The sequence below is a fragment of the Aquarana catesbeiana genome, linkage group LG03 (assembly GCF_042186555.1).
Source record: "Aquarana catesbeiana isolate 2022-GZ linkage group LG03, ASM4218655v1, whole genome shotgun sequence".
Taxonomy (NCBI): domain Eukaryota; kingdom Metazoa; phylum Chordata; class Amphibia; order Anura; family Ranidae; genus Aquarana; species Aquarana catesbeiana.
Genome location: NC_133326.1, coordinates 226741636 through 226765489, shown reverse-complemented (window position 1 = coordinate 226765489; position 23854 = coordinate 226741636). Strand labels below are relative to the sequence as shown.

Sequence of the window (23854 nt, the reverse complement as noted above, 5' to 3'; positions counted from 1 at the left end):
GAAATCCGCTCACACCAGGTTATTTCCACAAAATAACAAATATTTGATTTCAAATATATATCTATATGACAATTTCAAACAGTTTATTATTACTTATTTATTTTTACTCTGTATTCCAAAGGCTGATTTTTTTTGACCAGCAGAAGAGGACTAGAAGCTCCTCCTGCTTATGTTTCCCTGCAGACAGGCTGGGAAAAAGCTGGGTCATGGGACAGCTAAATATCAATTAGGAAAAAAGGTACTTGGATGTTTTTTTAAAATAAAATAATTACAGTGCTATCATCCATATACAGAAATAGTATTTAGTATCACTTTAATGCGTTGTCTGGATGCAGCAAGACTTCAATCGTATTTCCTTTAAGCAACTATATTATGCAAGTTTGCACTCCTATATTAATACAACAAATTTTTAAAAATAAGGAATCATGCACTTGGAAGAGAAAAAAAAATTCAGCCCCTAAATCAAAAATGGCCCACTCTTATCATCTGCACATGTAGAACTACATAGTTAGAGACATTCTAACTTCATTCCTACACTTGTCTTGTAGGTGAACAGATTCCTAAAGGATAGCCTAAAGGCATGACCCAACAAACTTTTGAAAAGGGAAAAATGTTCAGTGCCAGGAGGGCAGGATTCAGCATAACTGAGAATGTAGCATTCTGACTGAATCAGAGCACAATACAAATCTTAAAACAGCTGCTGTGCGAAAGCTAATCCATGGTCAAAATGTACAAGATCTTGGGCCTTGAGCCATATTCACCATTTTACAATATGAAAATAAATAGTACAATACAATTACAGGTACAATGACCGCTATCAGAATCAACAATGCATCACATTACTGGCTCTACTAATTAGCTGATGACCATGCATGGTGCCCCTCTAGTACATGGTATACCACTAAAACAGGCTGTGGTAGGATAAGGAACATTACCACAAGACTGTTGATAAATGGAAAAACATTATCTGGTTCAATTAATACAATATACATGAAGAACCGATGTCTAGGTGATGGACCCTCGGGGAGTTACTCATGTAATAAGGGATGATGCACTAGTAATATAAATAAACTAATACAGAATTTGATTTTTAATCTTTATGTTCTATTTTAAAAGACCATGTCCAAAAGTGCAATATAGGTTATATGGGAGGAAGGAAAAAAATACACAAAACACAAAAAACCACATATGTACACATATACAAATTCAGCAAACAAAAGGGTATTTCACAAAATAGGCACATGAAAAGCAAAAAAAAAAAAAAAAAAGTTTTAGAAGGGGTTGCACTTTCTAGTATCTAAACACACAAAGAATCACAAAACCTCTCAACTCTAAGCACACAGGGCCATTTACTCACATGATCTTGGAATTTACTAGTATGAGTCCTTTGCAAGCATGTTACATCGCTCCCTTTTAAATCTGAATCTATCTCAGTATTTAATTCTAGTTGTTGACAACTCTGAAATATTTGACATTCCTTTATTATGTGCAAGTCATTCTTATCGCTTTGATCATTCTTATTTTGCCCTCCTATTTTACTGGTATTTTCAATGTCTTGGTCTTTTAGAATGGAAGCTTTTATGCAAGTTGTTAATAAGCCCAGTTCATGTTCAGTAGAAGTTCTATTTTCATCTGAATTTTCAGGTAGCCCATATATAAGAGATACTGGTACATCATTACCGTCTGGGATGTCTTCAGCATTTTGCTCAACCTGAGAGGTATCCCGATATCCATCACAACAAGAGGCATCTACACTTTCTTGCCTATCTGACCCAGTAATTTCACTGCTTTGTCTATGATCACCTTCATCAGGATCTAGACTTCCTACAACTTCATTTCCATGGTTATGTTCAGCATCTTCAAAACTATCATCAACATCAGCATCATTTTTTATTTCAGGACATGGTTCTTCTTCTTCATCATTGTCACAACTATCTTTATCCCCCTCTTTGCATTGTTCTTCCTCCTCGTCCTCTTCACATTGTTCTTCCTCATCAGCTAAAGCTTCAGACTCTTCTTGATCTTCCTCACTTTCACATTCTTCTTCCTCTTCTCCATCATATAAAGCTTCAGATTCTTCGCCAGCTTCAGATTCTTCGCCATCTTCCTTACACTGGTCATTACCCTCTTCACATTCTTCATTATTTTCTTCCTCCACCTTATCTTTCTCTTGATCAACGTTTTTCTCAGACTTTTGATTAGCACGGGCTTGTGATTTTGTCTCATCTTGATAAGTCAACAATCCATTATGAAGCCAAATAAAGCAGGAGAAAATAGAACAAATTAATGAAACAAATAATTGTGAACATTTACCTTAATAATGCTGTGGAGGGAAGCAGAAGCCAGCTGGGGAGGTTTTGTAAAGGAGCCAGGTGAGAAAATCAAAGGTTGAGGAAAGGAAGGGATTTCGGGAATAGGCTTAGGAGGGGACGGAATGTTTGCATCATCATCTTCACTATCATGAAAAGAGTCTTCATCACTATCTGATTTACTCTGTAGGGCAAAGCTTTCATTAACTACAGCAAAAGAAACAAGCACAAGTCAGTTAAGAATCCCATAGATCTAAAGAAGCACGACAACTTGCATAGTTTACTAAAATTGTTTTTCCGCTAACCTTTTTTTTTGGAGCTCAGTAGCTGTGTTAAATTTGGCTTAGATGTTTTCTATAAAAGAACCGCAAATACATGACATTAGTTTGAAGACAAGTTCAACGATTTACATTATAGGAGACAAATTAAGAAGCACAGTATTTTTCCATCAGTTCATATGTATTCATGTTCTGCATTGTACCTTTTTTGCTGAGCTATAAAACAGAGGTCCTGCTTTGCAACCTAACATCCCATCTGTCAATCTAATTACCTATACTAAACTACACCACTATTTGTTTTGCCCATACTGTTTGTTTAGTAGAAGCACAATCCTTATAAGTCACTGAAATCTATACTGCTACCTTCACCAATGTACTAAAAATATGCAAGTAAAGACATCCTGTAATTCCCCTCTGCATTCACTCTTCCGTGTCACAAATATAAACAGCAATGGAGGTGAAGGCGATGCTTTTGTAATTCATTTACTGCTTATTAACTGATGGAATGTGAATGAGCGGCAGCAGTGGCTTTGCTGTGTATGCACTAAATTGGTGGTTTGATAGTGTTACTCTATTTACAAAACTAGAGCACATCTGTGAGCCACATTGTGGACAGGAAGTGCCTGCAGTTGTGGACCCTGGCATCTATGTTGCTGGAGTATGTGCCATATTTGGACAAAGTATTCTATTGATATGTGGCAGGAGTCCTATAAAAGGGGACTAACACCGATTCCTGCTGAACTGGATAACATTTTGAGCTGTAAATGGACCTGCAAGCACCTCCTGGCTTGACAAAAGCAGATTTAAAAATAAACTGAGCCATCTTCCTTCATACTAATGCTCCACAGATTACACGGTGGACTGGCTTTTCCAAATACTACCAGGCGGTCCAACTGGGCCAAATTGCCCTATATCACGCCACTGTGGAGGTCCCGCTGTGGGTGAGCCCCGAAGCTATAGACCTCGACCCTCTATTGGTAGATAATTTGCTTTGGTTACAACGCCCGGAATGTAAGTCCTTACATAACCCAGTGACAGTACACTCCCTGCAGCTATGGGATAGGCTTAAAGGTCTTTTTAAACTACACTCCCCACACTACCCCTTACTATGCTTCCTAGGCCACCCGCTGTTCTTCTCGGCTCACATAGACCCAGAATTTGGAAGCGTCTCAGTTTAACTAGGATAATCACTCTGGTCACTTCCTCTTCCCTGAAAACCTTTTCGATCTTGCAGGAGCAATTCCAATTTCCAAACAGGTCAATCTTCCATTATCTACAAATATCCCATCTTTTTGCTCCTTACCTGCGTGCTTCTACATCACCGGCTAATATGACGCTGTACAAAGGCATCTGCAACTCTGATTCCCACGCTCCAGGTATCATTTCTAAGTTGTACACCCACCTCACGACTACATCTTCCCACCTCCCCTCCTATACTGCCTATTGGGCCAATGACCCGAACGTCTCTCTAGAACAGGAAGATTGGGATGACATTTGGGCCACGACTAATTCCTCGTCCCAAAAAATGCTCGCTGTTGAGACTAACTACAAAGTGCTCTTGCGCTGGTACCTGGTCCCAGAATTTCTATACCTTTCGACCTACCCTCCCACGTGTTTGAGGTTACGAAGAACGGGGTACATATCTGCATATCTGTTGGACGTGTCCGATCATGCAGCAATTTTGGGCCAAAATCTTTAGAATATTGTCCACTCTACTAAGCAGGCCGGCTACACCCGACCCAGCTTTTGCCTTGCTGAACCACTGTCCACCTGACCTTACAAAGACCCAATCGAAACTAGCAATATACATCATTAACAGACTATCGCGAGGGCCTGGAAATCCTCATCTCTCTGCTCGGTAGAGACTAAAAATAGAGTCACCCAAGCTATGATCCACAGTAAGATCGAGGTGACCATCCTAGTTAAGATCCTATGACACCTGAAAATATGGTGACCATGGGTGGATCATTTCCTCCCTCCACGATGTGATCCCAAGCTCTTGGAACCTTAAGGTTGCGAGACCAATCTCCTATTTTAGTTAATCCCTTACCCTGATACGGAACAGACGGCCTCTCCCTCCTCTCTCGTTGCGGTTTCTCTTACACTTTTCCTTCTCTTTCTCTTTCTTCTTATCTTTTCCTCTACATATCTTTCATCTCCCTCCTCAACGTTATCTGAAGATATGTGGTCAGGGTCTCCCGGGGTACTCCTCTGAAGCCCTTTCCACAGTCATTACTCTCCTCTGTAACTAAGTGTACTATAATTGCCTGTGCCACATGCGTCAGATGGGAGTTTATTCTCCTCTACACTTCCTCTACTTATTATGTAATGTTATCATCTGGTTAACATGTACAAAGGCACAGGCTAATTGTTCTACATTGTCATTGTCTCTCATGCAATGTTTGTTATTATCTATCTATGTATAATAAATAATAATATTGAACAAGAAAAAGAAACTGAGCCATGCAGAAACTGAAACCCTAACAGGTGTAGTCACTGTTTGGCAGCACCCACAGCTGCCTGTATAAAATAGCCAGGAATGGAAATTCTTCCATCCACACAAAGGGGTAGTTCAGTTTTAAGCACTCCTCCCCTCAAAGATGCCACATTTTTGGGGGCGAACACGTACCTAGTTTTGACAGATACCTGCTCCCACTTCCGCTCGAGCTGCCTAGGCAGCTCAAGCGGAAGTTCCCCTCTTCTCCTCCCTCCCTGCAATCTTCTGGGACACGTCACAGGTCCCTGAAGATTGTCTAACCAATGGGGAGGCGCTGCGTGACTTGCGCATGCGAAGTGCGCATCCCGTTGTGAAGCCGCAAGCTGTCACAGCCGGGTACCCACACTTGCAATGCTGAGGCCGCGAAGAGAAGAGAAGCCAGGCTTCCGGCGACCGCATCGATGGACCGTGGGACAGGTGAGTGTGTGTTTATTAAAAGTCACCAGCTACACTTTTTGTAGCTGCTGACTTTTAATAAAACACAAAAATTAGTGGAACTCCGCTTTAAGCTGGCCATAGACGGTGCGACTTTCTTTCCTGCAACCACGGGTTACAGGAAAGAAATTAGCTTGATTCCCCCATCAGTCAGTGTGGATGGGGGAATCACTCCCAGGGAGCCATTGTGGGTTATTGTGCACGGAGAGCCGTCTCGGCCGGGAGAACACACAGTGATTATTGCTAGTTTATTGCCAATTATAAGCACCATGCCCATACATGGCTTGAATCTCGGCCGGTCCCAGTTGAACTGGCGGAGATTTGAACAGTCTATGGCTGGCTTTAGTGTGGATGGGGAAACTGACTGACCTTCGATCTGTGTATGTCCCTGAATAAGGCAAGAGTGACGGGGAAAGAGTTCCACAGTGGCCACACCAAACACCTTTTGTTCTGGAATCAGTGCTGCAGTGCGCCTACCAAAGTAAGCCCACACAACCCTTGGTTTGTTTATTACTGCAGCAGTCTGGATCATATTTTTTGTCAAAAGCAATCTGAAAGAACAGATAACAGTAAAACCAATAATGTTTATGTTAACTATCCTATAAGTTATTGTAAAAGCCCGACATTACCTTTGGACTAAAATCTAAGTCATCTTCATCAGAGGAAGGCCAGGAGTCTGCTTTTCCAGAAACACTGTAAAGAGAATTTATGTACCAAAAAACATTCAGAAAAAAAAGTGAAATAAAGAATTTACTGTAGATCACTAGACTAAATACTGTTGACCAAATTATCAATGTTTCAGGATGTATTATATCTGCAAGACCTGTTAAAAATAATCTATATTACAGAAACAGCAGCAGACCGGATTTAACTTGAAGGCATTACTACATTAGAAGGAATTCTCAGTTTACTCAAAGTTTTGTTCCTGGTAATGTCAATTTAAACACAATAGTTTGCTATTGAAAATATTGTAACACCGGAATACTGGAACACTGTACATCATTGCACTAGCTGTGTTGTTGTTTTATACAGACTATACAGTATTATGTGTTCACTGTATAAGTGTTGCAATGGAGCTCAGCTGTATCCCAGCCTTCTACTGTACCACAGTGGTTCTCAACTGCCGGCCCACAACCTCCCTGTCAGGCCATGGGTTTCTTCCAGGCAAAATAACAGCTCAGCCACATCAGCATAGCAGCTGTTCCATTGGTAGCAGGCCCTGGCCCAGGCCGTAGATAGCATGTGCACCAACTGGCTTTGAGGCAGATGATGTGGAGTGGGCAGGGTGTTAACTGAAAATGTGTTAAATCAAAAACGCGCATGCAAAATTGCATTCTGAACGTAGAAATTGTGGTGAGCGCCATAAATAAACTAAAAGTTTATTTACAGGTCACTGACAATTTGAACCCTGCATATTTTCCACTCTCTCACTGCTGTTATAACTTCCTACTTAACCCCCATAGGAATCATAGATCCTCACTCTGTTTTTCTCATGGAGATGAGAAGCAATACTATTCAATTGCAGAATAGTGTTAATGTGAATTACAGTTTTTCTGGAATGAGTCTGTTCTATATAGGTTGCTGCTATTTAACCACTTGGATTCCAGTGCCTTTTTCTCCCTTTAAGCTCCCAAGTATTTTTTCAGGTGCTCCTTTAGATATTCGGTCAAGTTTTATCTTTTCAAATCTGACTGGTAACTACCGGTAGCAGTAACTTTTGCAGTTTTTTTTTTTTATAAATAGATTTTTTTACTAAATACTCTAAATATAGTGGCATTATGATGCTCTGCCTCTCCCAAGTATGTGATCACTTTATACTGCAAAAATCCAATCATAACTGAAATATAATAAATAAATATGACCTGTTTTATTTGTGTTACTTGTCTAACTATTAAAAACTATTAGAACACTCCTGGGATAACTGCATTAAAACCACACTGTAGCTTCTTGTGCCAACTTCTGACCTTCAATCTACTCCATGAATTAGCATCCCCCTACTAGTGAGGTCAGCCGTGTTCAATCCCCTCTGCTCCCCTGTATGTGTAAACATGCAGGCATAACTACAGGGTGCAATGCAGTAAAGCCTAAATCGCTTAGAGCTACCGCTTACTATACATTAATTGAATTAAACTCTACTGGATTACATTATTGTGCTAAACAGAAAATTTACTTGAGCCATGTTAAACTGGTTCTAAAAAAGTTTTTTTTTTTTACCCCTTTGTTTTCTATGCATTAAGGTAAAAAACTATATCTGTGCATCTCTCTCTGCTTTGTCTCTTCTCAATGGACAGATAGGCAGTAGTGGGAGCTATTGGCTCCTGCTGCTGTCAATCAAAGCCAGTGAGGAGGAGTGGGGGGTGGTGCTGAGCCACACTCTGTGTGCCAATGGACACATAGAGCATGGCTCAGGATTAATCTCGTACAAGCTTGCTATAGGGGCACTCAACAGGGGAAGCAGGGGAGGGCACTGGCAAGGGACCCCAGAAGAGGAGGATCTGGGCTGCTCTGTGCAAAACCATTGCACATGTAAGTATAACAGTGCTCTCGGGCCCTCCCCCTTGCCTAGTGCCCCCACAGCAAGTGGCTCTCTATAGGAGCACTCATGCGTGCTCGCTCCCAGGCCGGCTCTGAAGCCAGCATAGAATGCTTGAAGGTAAAAAACCTTCAGCCCTTACAACCCCTTTAATGTCCATGTGCTAAAGTAGATTTCTGCAGTAAAAATCAGAGTAATAAGGCCATCAAAACCATACAAAAAACTCTTAAAAGCAAAATGCAGCTTAAAAGTTACAATTATATATTTGCAGATGAATTTAAAAATTTGAAAAATCTTACTGGGATTCGGAGTCACCTTGGGAAAAATCTTCAGTTCCTATAGAGAAAACATTCTCATCATTTTGAATGTGAAATATATTAATATCAACTAATAGGTACAGGTGCTATAAAGGTAGCAAATGGGAAGGAAAAGCGGGAAACAAGTCTATTGTTGATGACAAGGTTTCATGTAAATTAAATCTGGATAAAACAGCTATAATCAATACAAACTGAAACAGGAATTTTGTGTAAAATGATCATACAGTATAAAGGACCATGCCTAAAGCTAGGCATAACTAAGCTGAATTTTGTCTGTTATGCACTTCTAAACAGATGTTTTCCTTCCACATAGTACTGCATGGTTGAAATATTGTCTCCAGTAGCTTGGAAAACTGGATGTGCCTAATGCTATAATTAAAATATTTATTAGAATGAATCTAAATGCAAAAAATTTAGATCACATATCAGAGAGAATGGTTTGAAAAGAGGCGATTTTAGCTTTTGGGATTTGGAATTGGGGCCTCAACTAATATTATTTACACTCCACCTTGTTCTACAAAGCATCACATGAGATATGATTATAGAGCAAACACAGGACTGTGCTGAAATATGTACTTAGGAATCCTCCACTGTTCAGGTCTGGTTACTAGAAGTATCTGTAATTCATGATCAGGAGCGGTGCTGTACAAAAAGGCAGGCTATGTATCTTCCATTGAGGGTCACTATAAGTTCTGTGTCAAATATCTGGACATTCACAAAGCATCAGTAAAGTCTTACCCGATTTATGGTTTGTGTCTCCTGCATCTCTGCATCTAAGGATTGCTACCCTATATTGAATTCTTACTTTATTGTATACGGGCATAAAGCCGCGTTAATGGCTAACGTGTATTCACTACATAATACCTTTCTCTGAATCTCTTTTTCTTGACTTTTGCTTTGAAGTCACTTGCAATTCTACATCCATACATGAAAAGGCATGGAAAGAACAGAAACAAAAATGGTAATCATACCCTGGACATTAGAAGACTAAGCTGATAAGCTATTATCAATTAAATGGTAAGTACATAAAATAAATAACACAAATGTTTGAACAACAAATGACCACCTCTTAGGTGTTTTACAACCCATAAAGTGTGTATACACTGATATGAGAATGTCCTCTAAATTCCCGTGCCATCATTTTAATCTGGCTTTTTAGGCTACATTTGCAGAGGTGACTAGAGCCGCTGCAAATGACAGCAGCAAGAATCTGCTGATTTCTGCACCTGTTTCTGTCACCTGCAAGTGGCAAGCTGCCGCCGCCGAGCCCTCTGCACTTCAGGCCTCTTTTACACTGAGGCAGTTTTCAGGAGTTTTAGTGCTAGAAATAGAGCCTGTAAAGCACCTGAAAACTACCTCCCATGCCTTGAGTGTGAAAGCCCCGAGTGCTTTCCCACTGGGGCGGTGCGCTTGCGGGCCGTTAGAAAAAGTCCTGCAAGCAGCATCTTTGGGGCGGTTTGGGAGCGCTCCCAAAATGCCCTGCCCATTGAAATGAACGGGAAGCGCTTTCAAAACGCCTGAAGCGCGATTCGGAAGCGTGACAACACGGGCGTTTTAACCCCTTCTTTTGGTTAAAAGTGCCATGCTAGCGGCCAAAAAGTGCGGCTTAAACAAAGGTAAAGCACCGCTCATTTAGCGGTGCTTTACCGCTAATGCACGGACGACACCAGTGTGAAAGTGGTCTCAATGATATGTCAGAGGCGGCTGCAGCTGTTCGCCCAGCCAGGGATTACCCACATTAATTTGCTGCTGGACGCCAGCAGGGATATTCATACAGAACTTAGAATATTGATCTGTTAGCACTAATATTTTTTAATTCTATGCCCAAACTGTTTTGCTGAATAAACCAGGTTTATCTTCTAATCAGAATTTGTGTAAAATATTAGCTTTGCTTTAAAACAGAAACCTTAAGCCAAAAGAGTTATCATACTATCCTTATAAAAAATAAATTCAATAAACAGTATAAACATTTAAAAATATCTATACATAATAATAGAACTAGAGATTAGGGTTTACCTTCTTTATTTATAGCTGGGCTGCCCAAAGCAAATCCACCTTCCACAACTTGATCAGGACTGTTAAATACTGATGTGCCTTTTTTACCACCACTGTAAAGGGATGAACGCTTATTCTTTGAACCGTGCTCGATAATTAAATGTGAACAACTGAAAAAAAAAAAGTTAAAATGTTAGAAAATTACATGAAAAGTCTGCCTTTAAATATTGATCCCTTTAAATATTATAGTTAACATAAATGGGCATTAAAAATTCAAAAAGTGTGGCGCTATAAGCTCCATACATAAAAACTAAAGAATGAACACTCTAAAATATTGAGTGATTATAGGACAAACATTTCAGTGTGAACCAAAAGGTGCTTATGTGAAGGGAATGTGATTGGTAAACAAAACTTAAATACATTCATTTAATACACTAATAAGTGAAAAAAACATCACAAAATAATAATATGAATAAAGTCTATGTCATAATAAATGAAAAAACTGTGATGATAGTGCATAAACGATGATGAACAGGTGTTTCCTGGGCATGCGGAAGGGTTGTTTAGACCAACCAACCTGGTAGGTGAATGGACCACATGGAGACCAAACGTGCACAAAGGATTGGAATCAGTGCCAGAACCATCACCAGGAATCATAGAGGCTTACCAGAAATATTGGCCTGAAATAGCATATGCCAAAACAGGTCAAAAAGGCTTGATGACCGACAGGTCTGAATGTGACAGCTGGTCAGATGTCGTCGTCACACAGAGAAGGGGAAAGGGAATCAGCACGAATGAATAAAAACAGACTCACATTTTTTGAAGAAGAAAACAGCATGTAAATCGTAAAGCGGTAGTCATGAGAGGTCCACCCAACATGTTTCAACTAAACAGTCATCATCTGGGGTGGCTTTACGATTTACATGCTGTTTTCTTCTTCAAAAAATGTGAGTCTGTTTTTATTCATTTTTTAATAAATCCAAGTTTAAAAACGTTATCACGCTATGTGAGTGTTTTTCCCTCACATGCCACACATATTATTGGCCTATGGTGTACCCAGTGAAGAGGAAGCCGTGCTGATTCCCTTTCCCCTTCTCTGTGTGACGACGACATCTGACCAGCTGTCACATTCAGACCTGTCGGTCATCAAGCCTTTTTGACCTGTTTTGGCATATGCTATTTCAGGCCAATATTTCTGGTAAGCCTCTATGATTCCTGGTGATGGTTCTGGCACTGATTCCAATCCTTTGTGCACGTTTGGTCTCCATGTGGTCCATTCACCTACCAGGTTGCTTGGTCTAAACAACCCTTCCGCATGCCCAGGAAACACCTGTTCATCATCGTTTATGCACTATCATCACAGTTTTTTCATTTATTATGACATGGACTTTATTCATATTATTTTGTGATGTTTTTTTCACTTATTAGTGGATTAAATGAATGTATTTAAGTTTTGTTTACCAATCACATTCCCTTCACATAAGCACCTTTTGGTTCACACTGAAATGTTTGTCCTATAATCACTCAATATTTTAGAGTGTTCATTCTTTAGTTTTTATGTATGGAGCTTATAGCGCCACACTTTTTGAATTTTTAATGTTAGTTTAACCCTGAGTCTACAGGTGTGTTGGCTGCTGTTCACTCCCTTTAGCGCAGCGCTGTACTTAACCACTACATACCGACATAAATGGGCATAACAGCCAAAGAAATTAGCGCTTTTTAAAAGATACCAGAAAACGGCAGCCTAAATATTTCTCATATCCAGTTGTATGCAAAAGTTTAGGAACCCCTGACAAATTCCATGATTTTCATTTATAAATATTTGGGTGTTTGGATCAGCAATTTCATTTTGATCTATCAAATAACTGAAGGACACAGTAATATTTCAGTAGTGAAAAGAGGTTTATTGGATTAACACTGGATTAACAGAAAATACACAATATGCATCAAAACTAAATTAGACAGGTGCATAAATTTGGCCACCCTTGTCATTTTTGTTGATTTGAATACCTGCAACTACTTAGCACTGATTAATTGGAACACACAATTGGTTTGGTGAGCTCATTAAGTCTTGAACTTCATAGACAGGTGCATCCATTCATGAGAAAAGGTATTTAAGGTGGCCAATTTCAAGTTGTTGTTCTCTTTGACTCTCCTCTGAAGAGCAGCAACATGGGGGCCTCAAAACAACTCTCAAATGACCTGAAAACAAAGATTGTTCTACATTATGGTTTAGGGGAAGGCTACAAAAAGTTATCACAGAGATATAAGCTGTCAGTGTCCACTGTGAGGAACATGGTGAGGAAATGGAAGACCACAGGCACAGTTCTTGTTAAGACCAGAAGTGGCAGGCCACATAAAATATTGGAGAGGCAGAGGCAAAGGATAGTGAGAACGGTCAAAAACAGCCCACGGACCACCTCCAAAGACCTTCAACATCAACTTGCTGCAGATGGTGTCACTGTGCATCCTTCAACAATTCAGCGCACTTTGCACAGGGAGAAGCTGTATGGGAGAGTGATGCGAAAGAAGCCTTTTCTGCACACACGCCACTAACGGAGTCGCTTGAGTTATGCAAACACACATTTGGACAAGCCTGCTTCATTTTGGAATAAGGTGATGAAACAAAGATTGAGTTATCTGGTCATAACAAGGGGTGTTATGCATGGTGGCAAAAGAACACAGCATTCCAAGAAAAACCCACAGTAAAATTTGGTGGAGGTTCCATCATGCTGTGGGGCTGTGTGGCCAGTGCCGGTACTGGGAATCTGGTTAAAGTTGAGGGTCGCATGGATTCAACCCACTCAATATCAGCAGATTCTTGAGAATAATGTTGAGGAATCAGACACAAAGTTGAAGTTACACCGGGGCTGGATGTTTCAACAAGACAACAACCCAAAACACTGCTCAAAATTTACTCAGGCATTTATGCAGAGGAACAAATACAATGTTCTGGAATGGTCATCCCAGTCCCCAGACCTGAATAGCATTGAACATCTGTGGGGTGATTTGAAGCAGGCTGTCCATGCTCGGCAACCATCAAACCTAACTGAACTAGAGATGTTTTGTAAGGAGGAATGGTCCAAAATACATTTATCCAGAATCCAGACACTCATTACAGGCTATAGGAAGCGTCTAGAGGCGGTTATTTCTGCTAAAGGAGGCTCTACTAAATGTTGTGATGTTTGATGTGATGTGATTTTTCTGCTGGGGTGCCCAAATTTATACACCTGTCTAATTTCATTTTGATGCATTTTGCGCATTTTCTGTTAATTCAATAAACCTCATTTCACTACTGAAATATTACTGTGTCCTTCAGTTATTTGATAGATCAAAATGAAATTGCTGATCCAAACACCCAAATATTTATAAATGACAATCATGGAAATTGTCAGGGTTTCCTAAACTTTTGCATACAACTGTATGTTTATATAATCAAAGTATGAGTTACATATTTATTGCTTTCATTTGAAAAGGTCTAATGACCTATAATAAAGGCCCACTGAGTGACTTTAGTTCTGCCTAATGCTGGGTACACATAGGAAAAAGTGGTCTTTTGTTCAACCCCGCGGGCAGAACAAAAAAAAAAAAGTTACAGATCGCCGTACCAACACATCCGATGTTAGTGTGGCGATCTCCCCGCTGAGTTATTGTGTTCTGACAGAGGGGACTGCCACTGGCTGCGAGGGCTGATTGGATGCTGGTGTTCCAACATGCCCATGAGACCGGCTTCTGTCGTATGAGAAGCTGTACACACAGGCCGAAAGTCGTCCGGTTCCTGCCGAACTGATTGTTTTTTACTAATTTTCGGGCCAATGTGTACCCATGTTTAACCGATTAAGGACCGATCCACGTACATATACTGCGGCAGGGCGGCCCTTAAGCGTAAAATCACGCACCGGGGCCCCGCTGCCACTGTGATTGGACACAGCGGGAGCCAATCAGCATGTCAGATGCGATGTCCGCCGCGACCCGCCGATCGTTCTGAGCAGAGGCAGAATGGCGGTCTGCCTATGTAAACAAGGCAGATCGCCGTTCTGCCAGAGGGGAAAATGGAGATCGTGTTTCTGCTAGAAAGCACCCCCTAGGGACACAATTAACCCTTTGATCGCCCCTGATTTTAACCCCTTTAACCCCTGTTAGGTGTCCAATTTGTCCATCAAAATGTCGCAGTCCCCCCAAAAATTGCTGATAGTTGCCGTTATTAGTAAATAAATAAATACAAATTCCGCTTTTTTGACGTTTCTACTTTTGCACAAAAATTAGACGCTATTACTTTTACTTTTTTATACCACCAAAAGAAAGCACTATTTGTGGGAAAAAAAGGACATCAATTTTATTAGGATACAGCGTCACATGACCGTGCAATTGTCAGTTAAAGCAACGCAGTTTCGCATCGCAAAAAATGGCCTAGTCAGGAAGGGGGTAAAACCTTTCAGAACTGAAGTGGTTAATCAAATGCCATCAAAATTCAAAACCCTTAAGTAAATCTAAAACCTGGCCAGTTCAAAAGCAAGAGCAATAAAATGAAAAAACACCGGGTATTTTAGGTAAAAAAACTCAGCAAAATAATAAAAACAAATCCAAAGATACTGTACATACAGATAACTGCACATAATTTTACCAACTTTTCTTGAAAATCTTGAGCATGGCTCTACCCCTATTGGTCAGTGAGACCAATAATGACCAATAGAAAAGCTCAGAGGTGAACACAGGCAAGGTCCAGTTCAACTTTTACAAGGAAAAGTCAACACCTGCATATAAATGTATGATGTTTTGACACTCAGTAAATGCAAATTCTGCTTATGCGGGTTTTTCATAATATGCCGGTTTTGAATTGCACATGTTTGTGACAAATTTATTTTAAAGATGTTCCTTTACCAAGTCGATGGACATTTCACTTTTTCTACATCCTTTTTCTGAGGTTATGTTGATGAAAGGTTAACCACTTGAGCCCCGGACCATTATGCTGCCTAAGGACCAGAGGTCTTTTTCCAATTTGGCACTGCGTCGCTTTAACTGCTAATTGCGCGGTCATGCAATGCTGTACCCAAACTAAATTTGCGTCCTTTTCTTCCCACAAATAGAGCTTTCTTTTGATGGTATTTGATCACCTCTGCAGTTTTTATTTTTTGCGCTATAAACGGAAAAAGACCGAAAATTTTGAAAAAAAATGATATTTTCTACTTTTTGTTATAAAAAAAATCCAATAAACTAAATTTTAGTCATACATTTAGGCCAAAATGTATTCGGCCACATGTCTTTGGTAAAAAAAATGTCAATAAGCGTATATTTATTGGTTTGCGCAAAAGTTATAGCGTCTACAAACTAGGGTACATTTTCTGTAATTTACACAGCTTTTAGTTTATGACTGCCTATGTCATTTCTTGAGGTGCAAAAATGGCAGGGCAGTACAACCCCCCCCCAAATGACCCCATTTTGGAAAGTAGACACCCCAAGGAAATTGCTGAGAGGCATGTTGAACCCATTGAATATTTATTTTTTTTGTCCCAAGTGATTGAATAATGACAAAAAAAAAAATATTTACAAAAAGTTGTCACTAAATGATATATTGCTCACACAGGCCATGGGCCTATGTGGAATTGCACCCCAAAATACATTCAGCTGCTTCTCCTGAGTATGGGGATACCACATGTGTGGGACTTTTTGGGAGCTTAGCCGCGTACGGGGCCCCGAAATCCAAGTACCGCCTTCAGGATTTCTAAGGGTGTAAATTTTTGATTTCACTCTTCACTGCCTATCACAGTTTCGGAGGCCATGGAATGCCCAGGTGGCACAAAACCCCCTCAAATGACCCCATTTTGGAAAGTAGACACCCCAAGCTATTTGCTGAGAGGCATGGTGAGTATTTTGCAGCTCTCATTTGTTTTTGAAAATGAAGAAAGACAAGAAAAAAACTTTTTTTTTTTCAATTTTCAAAACTTTGTGACAAAAAGTGAGGTCTGCAAAATACTCACTATACCTCTCAGCAAATAGCTTTGGGTGTATACTTTCCAAAATGGGGTCATTTGGGGGGTTTTGTGCCACCTGGGCTTTCCATGGCCTCCGAAACTGTGATAGGCAGTGAAGAGTGAAATCAAAAATTCACGCCCTTAGAAAGCCTGAAGGCGGTGATTGGTTTTCGGGGTCCCGTACGCGGCTAGGCTCCCAAAAAGTCTCACACATGTGGTATCCCCGTACTCAGGAGAAGCAGCAGAATGTATTTTGGGGTGTAATTTCACATATTCCCATGGCATGTTTGAGCAATATATCATTTAGTGACAACTTTGTGCAAAAAAAAAAAAAAAAAATTTGTCTCTTTCCCGCAACTTGTGTCGCAATATAAAATATTCCATGGACTCGACATGCCTCTCAGCAAATAGCTTGGGGTGTCTACTTTCCAAAATGGGGTCATTTGGGGGGGTTTTGAACTGTCCTGGCATTTTATGCACAACATTTAGAAGCTTATGTCACACATCACCAACTCTTCTAACCACTTGAAGACAAAGCCCTTTCTGACACTCATTGTTTACATGAAAAAGTTATTTTTTTTTGCAAAAAAAATTACTTTGAACCCCCAAACATTATATATTTTTTAAAGCAAATGCCCTACAGATTAAAATTTTTTTTTTTTCACACAGTATTTGCGCAGCGATTTTTCAAACGCATTTTTTGGGGAAAAAACACACTTTTTTAAATTTTAATGCACTAAAACACACTATATTGCCCAAATGTTTGATGAAATAAAAAAGATGATCTTAGGCCGAGTACATGGATACCAAACATGACATGCTTTAAAATTGCGCACAAACGTGCAGTGGCAACAAAATAAATACATTTTTAAAAGCCTTTAAAAGCCTTTACAGGTTACCACTTTAGATTTACAGAGGAGGTCTACTGCAAAAATTACTGCCCTCAATCTGACCTTCGCGGCGATACCTCACATGCATGGTGCAATTGCTGTTTACGTTTGACGACAGACCGCCGCTTGCGTTTGCCTTAGCGCGAGAGCAGGGGGCGACAGGGGTGCTTTTTTTTTTTTTTTTTTTTTTTTTTTCCTTTATTATTTTTTTTGCTTTTTTATCTTATTTTTAAACTGTTCCTTTCATTTTTTTTTTTTTTTTTTAATCATTTTTATTGTTATCTCAGGGAATGTAAATATCCCCTATGATAGCAATAGGTAGTGACAGGTACTCTTTTTTGAAAAAATTGGGGTCTATTAGACCCTAGATCTCTCCTCTGCCCTCAAAGCATCTGATGACACCAAGATCGGTGTGATAAAATGCTTCCCCAATTTCCCAATGGCGCTATTTACATCCGGCGAAATCTAAGTCATAAAATGCTCGTAGCTTCCGGTTTCTTAGGCCATAGAGATGTTTGGAGCCACTCTGGTCTCTGATCAGCTCTATGGTCAGCTGGCTGAATCACCGGCTGCATTCTCAGGTTCCCTGTTGAGACAGGAGAGCCAGAGAAAAACATGGAAGACGGTGGGGGGGGGGGGGGCTTTCCCTCCCACGGCTTGTAAAAGCAGTCTAGAGGCTAATTAGCCACTAGGATTGCTTTTACATGAAAGCCGACCGCTGGCTGAAAAGAATGATACCAAGATGATACCTAAACCTGCAGGCATCATTCTGGTATAACCATTCAAAGTCGTGAATGGCGTACCTGAAGACAAAAAAATGGTTAACAATAAAGCACAGTAAACGGTAAAGTATAAAAAATTGCATACCTGAAAAGCAAACATGATAAAACATAATAACAATAAAACATTGCAGAATAGAATACAGTAAAAAAGAGCAGAACAAGAGAGAGCGAGAATAGAGAGAGAGAGAACAATAAAACGACAACTATTTTTTTTTATTTTATATATATTTTTTTTTTTTTTTTTTTTTTTTACACTTTTTTTGTAACTAACTTTTATAACTGTAACCGGTTCCAGGTTCGGGTCTCTCAAAATGCGATGGCATCTTGGGAGACCCTGTGAAAGTGTGCCTAGTCTGTGCAATGCTGTACCCTACGCTAATACTCAACTAGGGTATGGTAGCATTCAAAACATTCACCAATGCAAAGACCAGGATTGTCAGGACAGGAGGGACGATAATAGCGGGTGTCACGCCTATATCCGCGCTTGCTGCAGACACGACATCTTTTTTGGGGGGGTTCGTTGGGTAGGGGTACTCGGGAGGACATAAAAATGCCTCTCATGCAGCCGACTGCATTTGGTTGGGGATGTGAATGGGGGAAGTACGGGCGCTGCAGAAGCGGTGGCTTCCCAATTAGGATTGGCGAATGCAGTAGGAAGGGCATTATGGGCACGACGGGCCTGTGTTTGTCTTCTTGGTGGCAGCGGGACACTACTTGTGCTTGCCACCTCACCAGCTTGAACTGCACTTATGGGACTCGCCACGTCACCAAGTGTTACTGCAGTGCTGGTTTGACTACGACCGGGGTGTACTAGGCCGCTGGCGCTTGCCAGTTCAATAAAAAGCTACCAAAAAAACTGTTAGCGATCGCAGGGATCAGGCCTGACTCTGCGAACGCTGCAGTTATGCGTTTAGTGTTTTGTAAGTGACAGTGATCGATCGATACTGCACTTGGGTGGGCTGGGCCGGGCGGAGGGGCAAAATGCAGGTGCTAGCAGGTATCTGGGCTGATCCCGCTAACACTGCGTTTTTGGGAACCCTAAACTGCTGGGGACGCCAGTATAGATCTGATCGGATCAGATATTGATCCGTTCAGATACTATACCACTAAGGGAGGTGTACGGTGCGTGCGTGGGTGTTAGCGGTACTGGCGCTAATCTGACGCTGCTTGGGGCTGGTGCTTGCCAGTTCACCAAAATACTACCAAAAAAACTGTTAGCGATCGCAGGGATCAGGCCTGACTCTGCGAACGCTGCAGTTATGCATTTAGTGTTTTGTAAGTGTCAGTGATCGATTGATACTGCACTTGGGTGGGCTGGGCTGGGCCGGGCGGAGGGGCAAAACGCAGGTGCTAGCAGATATCTGGGCTGATCCCGCTAACACTGCGTTTTTGGGAACCCTAAACTGCTGGGGACGCCAGTATAGATCTGATCGGATCAGATATTGATCCGATCAGATACTATACCACTAAGGGAGCTGTACGGTGCGTGCGTGGGTGTTAGCGCTACTGGCGCTAACCTGACGCTGCCTGGGGCTGGTGCTTGCCAGTTCACCAAAATGCTACCAAAAAAACTGTTAGCGATCGCAGGGATCAGGCCTGACTCTGCGAACGCTGCAGTTATGCGTTTAGTGTTTTGTAAGTGACAGTGATCGATCGATACTGCACTTGGGTGGGCTGGGCGGAGGGGCAAAACGCAGGTGCTAGCAGGTATCTGGGCTGATCCCGCTAACACTGCGTTTTTGGGAACCCTAAACTGCTGGGGACGCTAGTATAGATCTGATCGGATCAGATATTGATCCGTACAGATACTATACCACTAAGGGAGGTGTATGCTGCGTGCGTGGGTGTTAGCGGTACTGGCGCTAATCTGACGCTGCCTGGGGCGATGCATATCACCGCCGGGCGATCAGGGGGCTAAACCTTTATTCGGTAATAAACGGCGGGTGCCCTGACACTATAAAAAATAAACAAACTAACCAGCGTCACCCGTAACAGTTATACGGTGATCAGTGGTGAAAGGGTTAACTAGGGGGCAATCAAGGGGTTAAAACATTTATTCGGTAGTATATGGGGGTCCCTGTCGCTATAAAACGCTGACGGCGAACCTAAATATTTAGGTCCCTAACTAGCGTCACCAGCGACACTAATACAGCGATCAGAAAAATGATCGCTTAGCGACACTGGTGACAGGGGGTGATCAAGGGGTTAAAACTTTATTAGGGGGGGTTAGGGGGGTATCCTAGACCTAAAGGGGGGTAATACTAACTGTCCCAACACTGTAACTGTCACAAACTGACACCAATGCATTAATCAGAAAAAAAAAAAACTGCTGGTGTCAGTTTGTGACAGGGGGGGGGGATCGTGGTGTTTAGTGTGCCTGGCATGTTCTACTGTGTGTGTGTGTGTTGTACACTCACATACCTGTCTTCTCTCCTCGGGCCGGAACGGAAATTACCGAGCCGAGGAGAGATGACATCATTTCCTTTGCTGCTGTTTAGCATACAGCAGCAAAGGAATGATGTGATTGGCCGGCGGCGATCGCGAGGGGGGGGCCACGAACGGATGGCCTCCCCCTCACCTCTGATCGCCGCTGGACAAAAGACGACCGCCTCGGGCACCGGGGGGGGGTCCAATCGGACCCCCCACCCGCGGAAGGCAAATCACGTATATGTACGTGATTTTGCCTGTCCGTGCCGCCTTGCCGACGTAAATCGGCGTGAGGCGGTCGTCAAGTGGTTAAACAGATGACGACTGTATGCTAGAGACTAACCAAGATGAAAACCCCTATAAAAAAGTATGCATATAATTCTGTGTACAATTTTCTTTTACAGAGTACACTAATTTCTGGTTATATAAAGTACAGCAATGCTTGCCTGGAAACATTTAAATACCTCACACACTGGCCTGTTTAATGGCCAGTATACTTTGCCAGAAAACAGCCCTGGTATTCCACAGAAGGATGGGCACCTTGATTATGACAGAGGTGCAGTTTTTTGCCAGACTTAGAAACAAAAATTGGCCTGCCAAAACCCCATCTCATCATTTGTACGAGGCTTCTTCAATGAGGTGCCACTGAAAATAGGTCAGACTGTGAGAAGAAGCATTTACGCAATTGCAGGTAATTACAGATAAACTGAACACTGCAGTACATAAGAGTATGCACAGTAGAAGTACAGAAATACACTCATCCTTTGCGGAGTGCAACACATTTTTAATATGTTACAAATACTAAAGATGAGCATCCAATAATCTGACTTATTGGCCTCGCAATTCAAAGTTTCAAAGACAGGACTGCTATTGCTGCCTGTAACAATTAAATATGCACTTTCATATTTTGTTTGCTACATAGAAGAATGAAAGGTAATCTACAAGGGAAGCACCTCCTTCCAAAGTCAGTAATGAAAACCAAAACTTAGTTTTTAAAGTGGTTATAAACCCTCACATATACTAATTAAAGTAACTGGCCTCGGGTGATACACAGAGATGAAACAAATCCTCCTACATAAGTTGTATCTATTTATCTGCAGTATACTCTTCTCTACATCCAAAGTCCGGAGTTTATAAAGCTTGTCTGAGCGGTCAGAAAAAAGGGTGGAGAGCTGAATGTACGCTCTGCAGCGCTCAGGAAGGAGAGCTCTGAGAGCCGATTGGAGGGAAGGGACACACCCTCCTTCGCACAGCACACAGGAACAGAGCTGAGGCTGTCAATTAGCTGGAGGTCCCTTCCATGTCATCTTATTTCTCTTGGTGTCAGGAAAACTTGTCAGAAGTGATTCATGCTGGTAGCAAAGGAACAAAGCAGCAGACAGAAATGACAATAGTTGATTTACTAAAATTGTAAAAAAGTGCAAAATATGGTGCAGCTCTGCATAGAAATCAGCTTCTAACTTCAGCTTGTTCCACTAAGCTTTGACAAAAAAAAAAAAAAAAAAAAAAACACACAACATGGAAGCGGATTGGTTTCCATGCACAGCTGCACTGGATTTTGCACTCCAGTTTTAGTAAATTAACCCCTTAGTGACCTTAATTGAGACAAGTACACACTAGAGAGGGAAATGCTTTGTTCATATTTCACATCTGAGGTTTACAACCACTTTAATACAGAGATAAGGTCATATAAAAAAAACAAAAAGTACAATTTTAAAAACTTACGCATGATGGCCATTCATAACAGCATGATCATCGGCAGTCCATCCAGTCTCGTCTTTTACAAAGATATCAGCATTATTTTGTAGTAAATACTTCACTAAACTGATCTGACCATTACCTGCAGCAACCATTAAAGATGTTCTGTAATGCAAGAGGTAAGAATTTATTACCTGTTTTATCCTCCCTCCGCCCCTACCCCATTTAGCTTTTTGCTAGCTTACATTGCTGCTAATCAGGGGACAAGAGGACACCTCCTCAGTGTCACAGGTGAAGTAGTTTGGGAAATTCAATAACAAAGTGATGAAGTAAAACAGACTTCCTAATATTACTAACCCCCAAAATCCATATACAGTGGGGATGGAAAGTATTCAGACCCCCTTAAATTTTTCACTCTTTGTTGTATTGCAGCCATTTGCTAAAATCATTTTTTTCCTCATTAATGTACACACAGCACCACATATTGACAGTAAAACACAGAATTGTTGACATTTTTGCAGATTTATTAAAAAAGAAAAACAGAAATATCACATGGACCAAAGTATTCACACCCTTTGCTGTGAAACTTATATATTTAACTCAGGTGCTGTCCATTTCTTCTGATCATCCTTGAGATGGTTCTACACCTTCATTTGAGTCCAGCTGTGTTTGATTATACTGATTGGACTTGATTAGGAAAGCCACACACCTGTCTATATAAGACCTTGCAGCTCACAGTGCATGTAAGAGTAAATGAGAATCATGAGGCAAAGGAACTGCCTGAAGAGCTCAGAGACAGAATTATGGCAAGGCACAGATCTGGCCAAGGTTACAAAAAAATTTCTGCTGCACTTAAGGTTCCTAAGAGCACAGTGGCCTCCATAATCCTTAAATGGAAGATGTTTGGGACGACCAGAACCCTTCCTAGAGCTGGCCGTCTGGCCAAACTGAGCTATCGGGGGAGAAGAGCCTTGGTAAGAGAGGTAAAGAAGAACCCAAAGATCACTGTGGCTGAGCTCCAGAGATGCAGTCGTAAGATGGGAGAAAGTTGTAGAAAGTCTACCATCACTGCAGCCCTCCACCAGTTGGGGCTTTATGGCAGAGTGGCCCGACGGAAGCCTCTCTTCAGTGCAAGACACATGAAAGCCTGCATGGCGTTTGCTAAAAAACACCTGAAGGACTCCAAGATGGTGAGAAATAAGATTCTCTGGTCTGATGAGACCAAGATAGAACTTTTTGGCCTTAATTCTAATCGGTATGTGTGGAGAAAACCAGGCACTGCTCATCACCTGTCCAATACAGTCCCAACAGTGAAGCCTGGTGGTGGCAGCATCATGCTGTGGGGGTGTTTTTCAGCTGCGGGGACAGGACGACTGGTTGCAATCGAGGGAAAGATGAATGCGGCCAAGTACAGGGATATACTGGACGAAAACCTTCTCCAGAGTGCTCAGGACCTCAGACTGGGCCGAAGGTTTACCTTCCAACAAGACAATGACCATAAGCACACAGCTAAAATAACGAAGGAGTGGCTTCACAACTCCGTGACTGATCTTGAATGGCCCAGCCAGAGCCCTGACTTAAACCCAATTGAGCATCTCTGGAGAGACCTAAAAATGGCTGTCCACCAACGTTTACCATCCAACCTGACAGAACTGGAGAGGATCTGCAAGGAGGAATGGCAGAGGATCCCCAAATCCAGGTGTGAAAAACTTGTTGCATCT

The 23854-nt window shown here is 41.5% G+C and overlaps 1 protein-coding gene across 8 annotated transcripts in view; it reads right to left on the bottom strand.

The window, feature by feature from the left end:
* The window catches only part of ANKRD26 (ankyrin repeat domain containing 26), a 133964-nt gene that overhangs the window by 87626 nt on the left and 22484 nt on the right, over positions 1-23854 (bottom strand). For 6 of the 8 annotated variants that reach the window (XM_073619817.1, XM_073619818.1, XM_073619819.1 and 3 more), the window contains exons 5-11: positions 22161-22298; positions 10386-10534; positions 9234-9284; positions 8352-8388; positions 6149-6212; positions 2615-2663; positions 2314-2516 (exon numbers count right to left, since the gene is read on the bottom strand). In XM_073619817.1, the coding sequence (XP_073475918.1) occupies positions 2314-2516; positions 2615-2663; positions 6149-6212; positions 8352-8388; positions 9234-9284; positions 10386-10534; positions 22161-22298 (691 nt within the window). The remainder of the gene's footprint in view (positions 1-2313; positions 2517-2614; positions 2664-6148; positions 6213-8351; positions 8389-9233; positions 9285-10385; positions 10535-22160; positions 22299-23854) is intronic. The other 2 variants (XM_073619820.1, XM_073619824.1) reach the window with 1 other exon arrangement.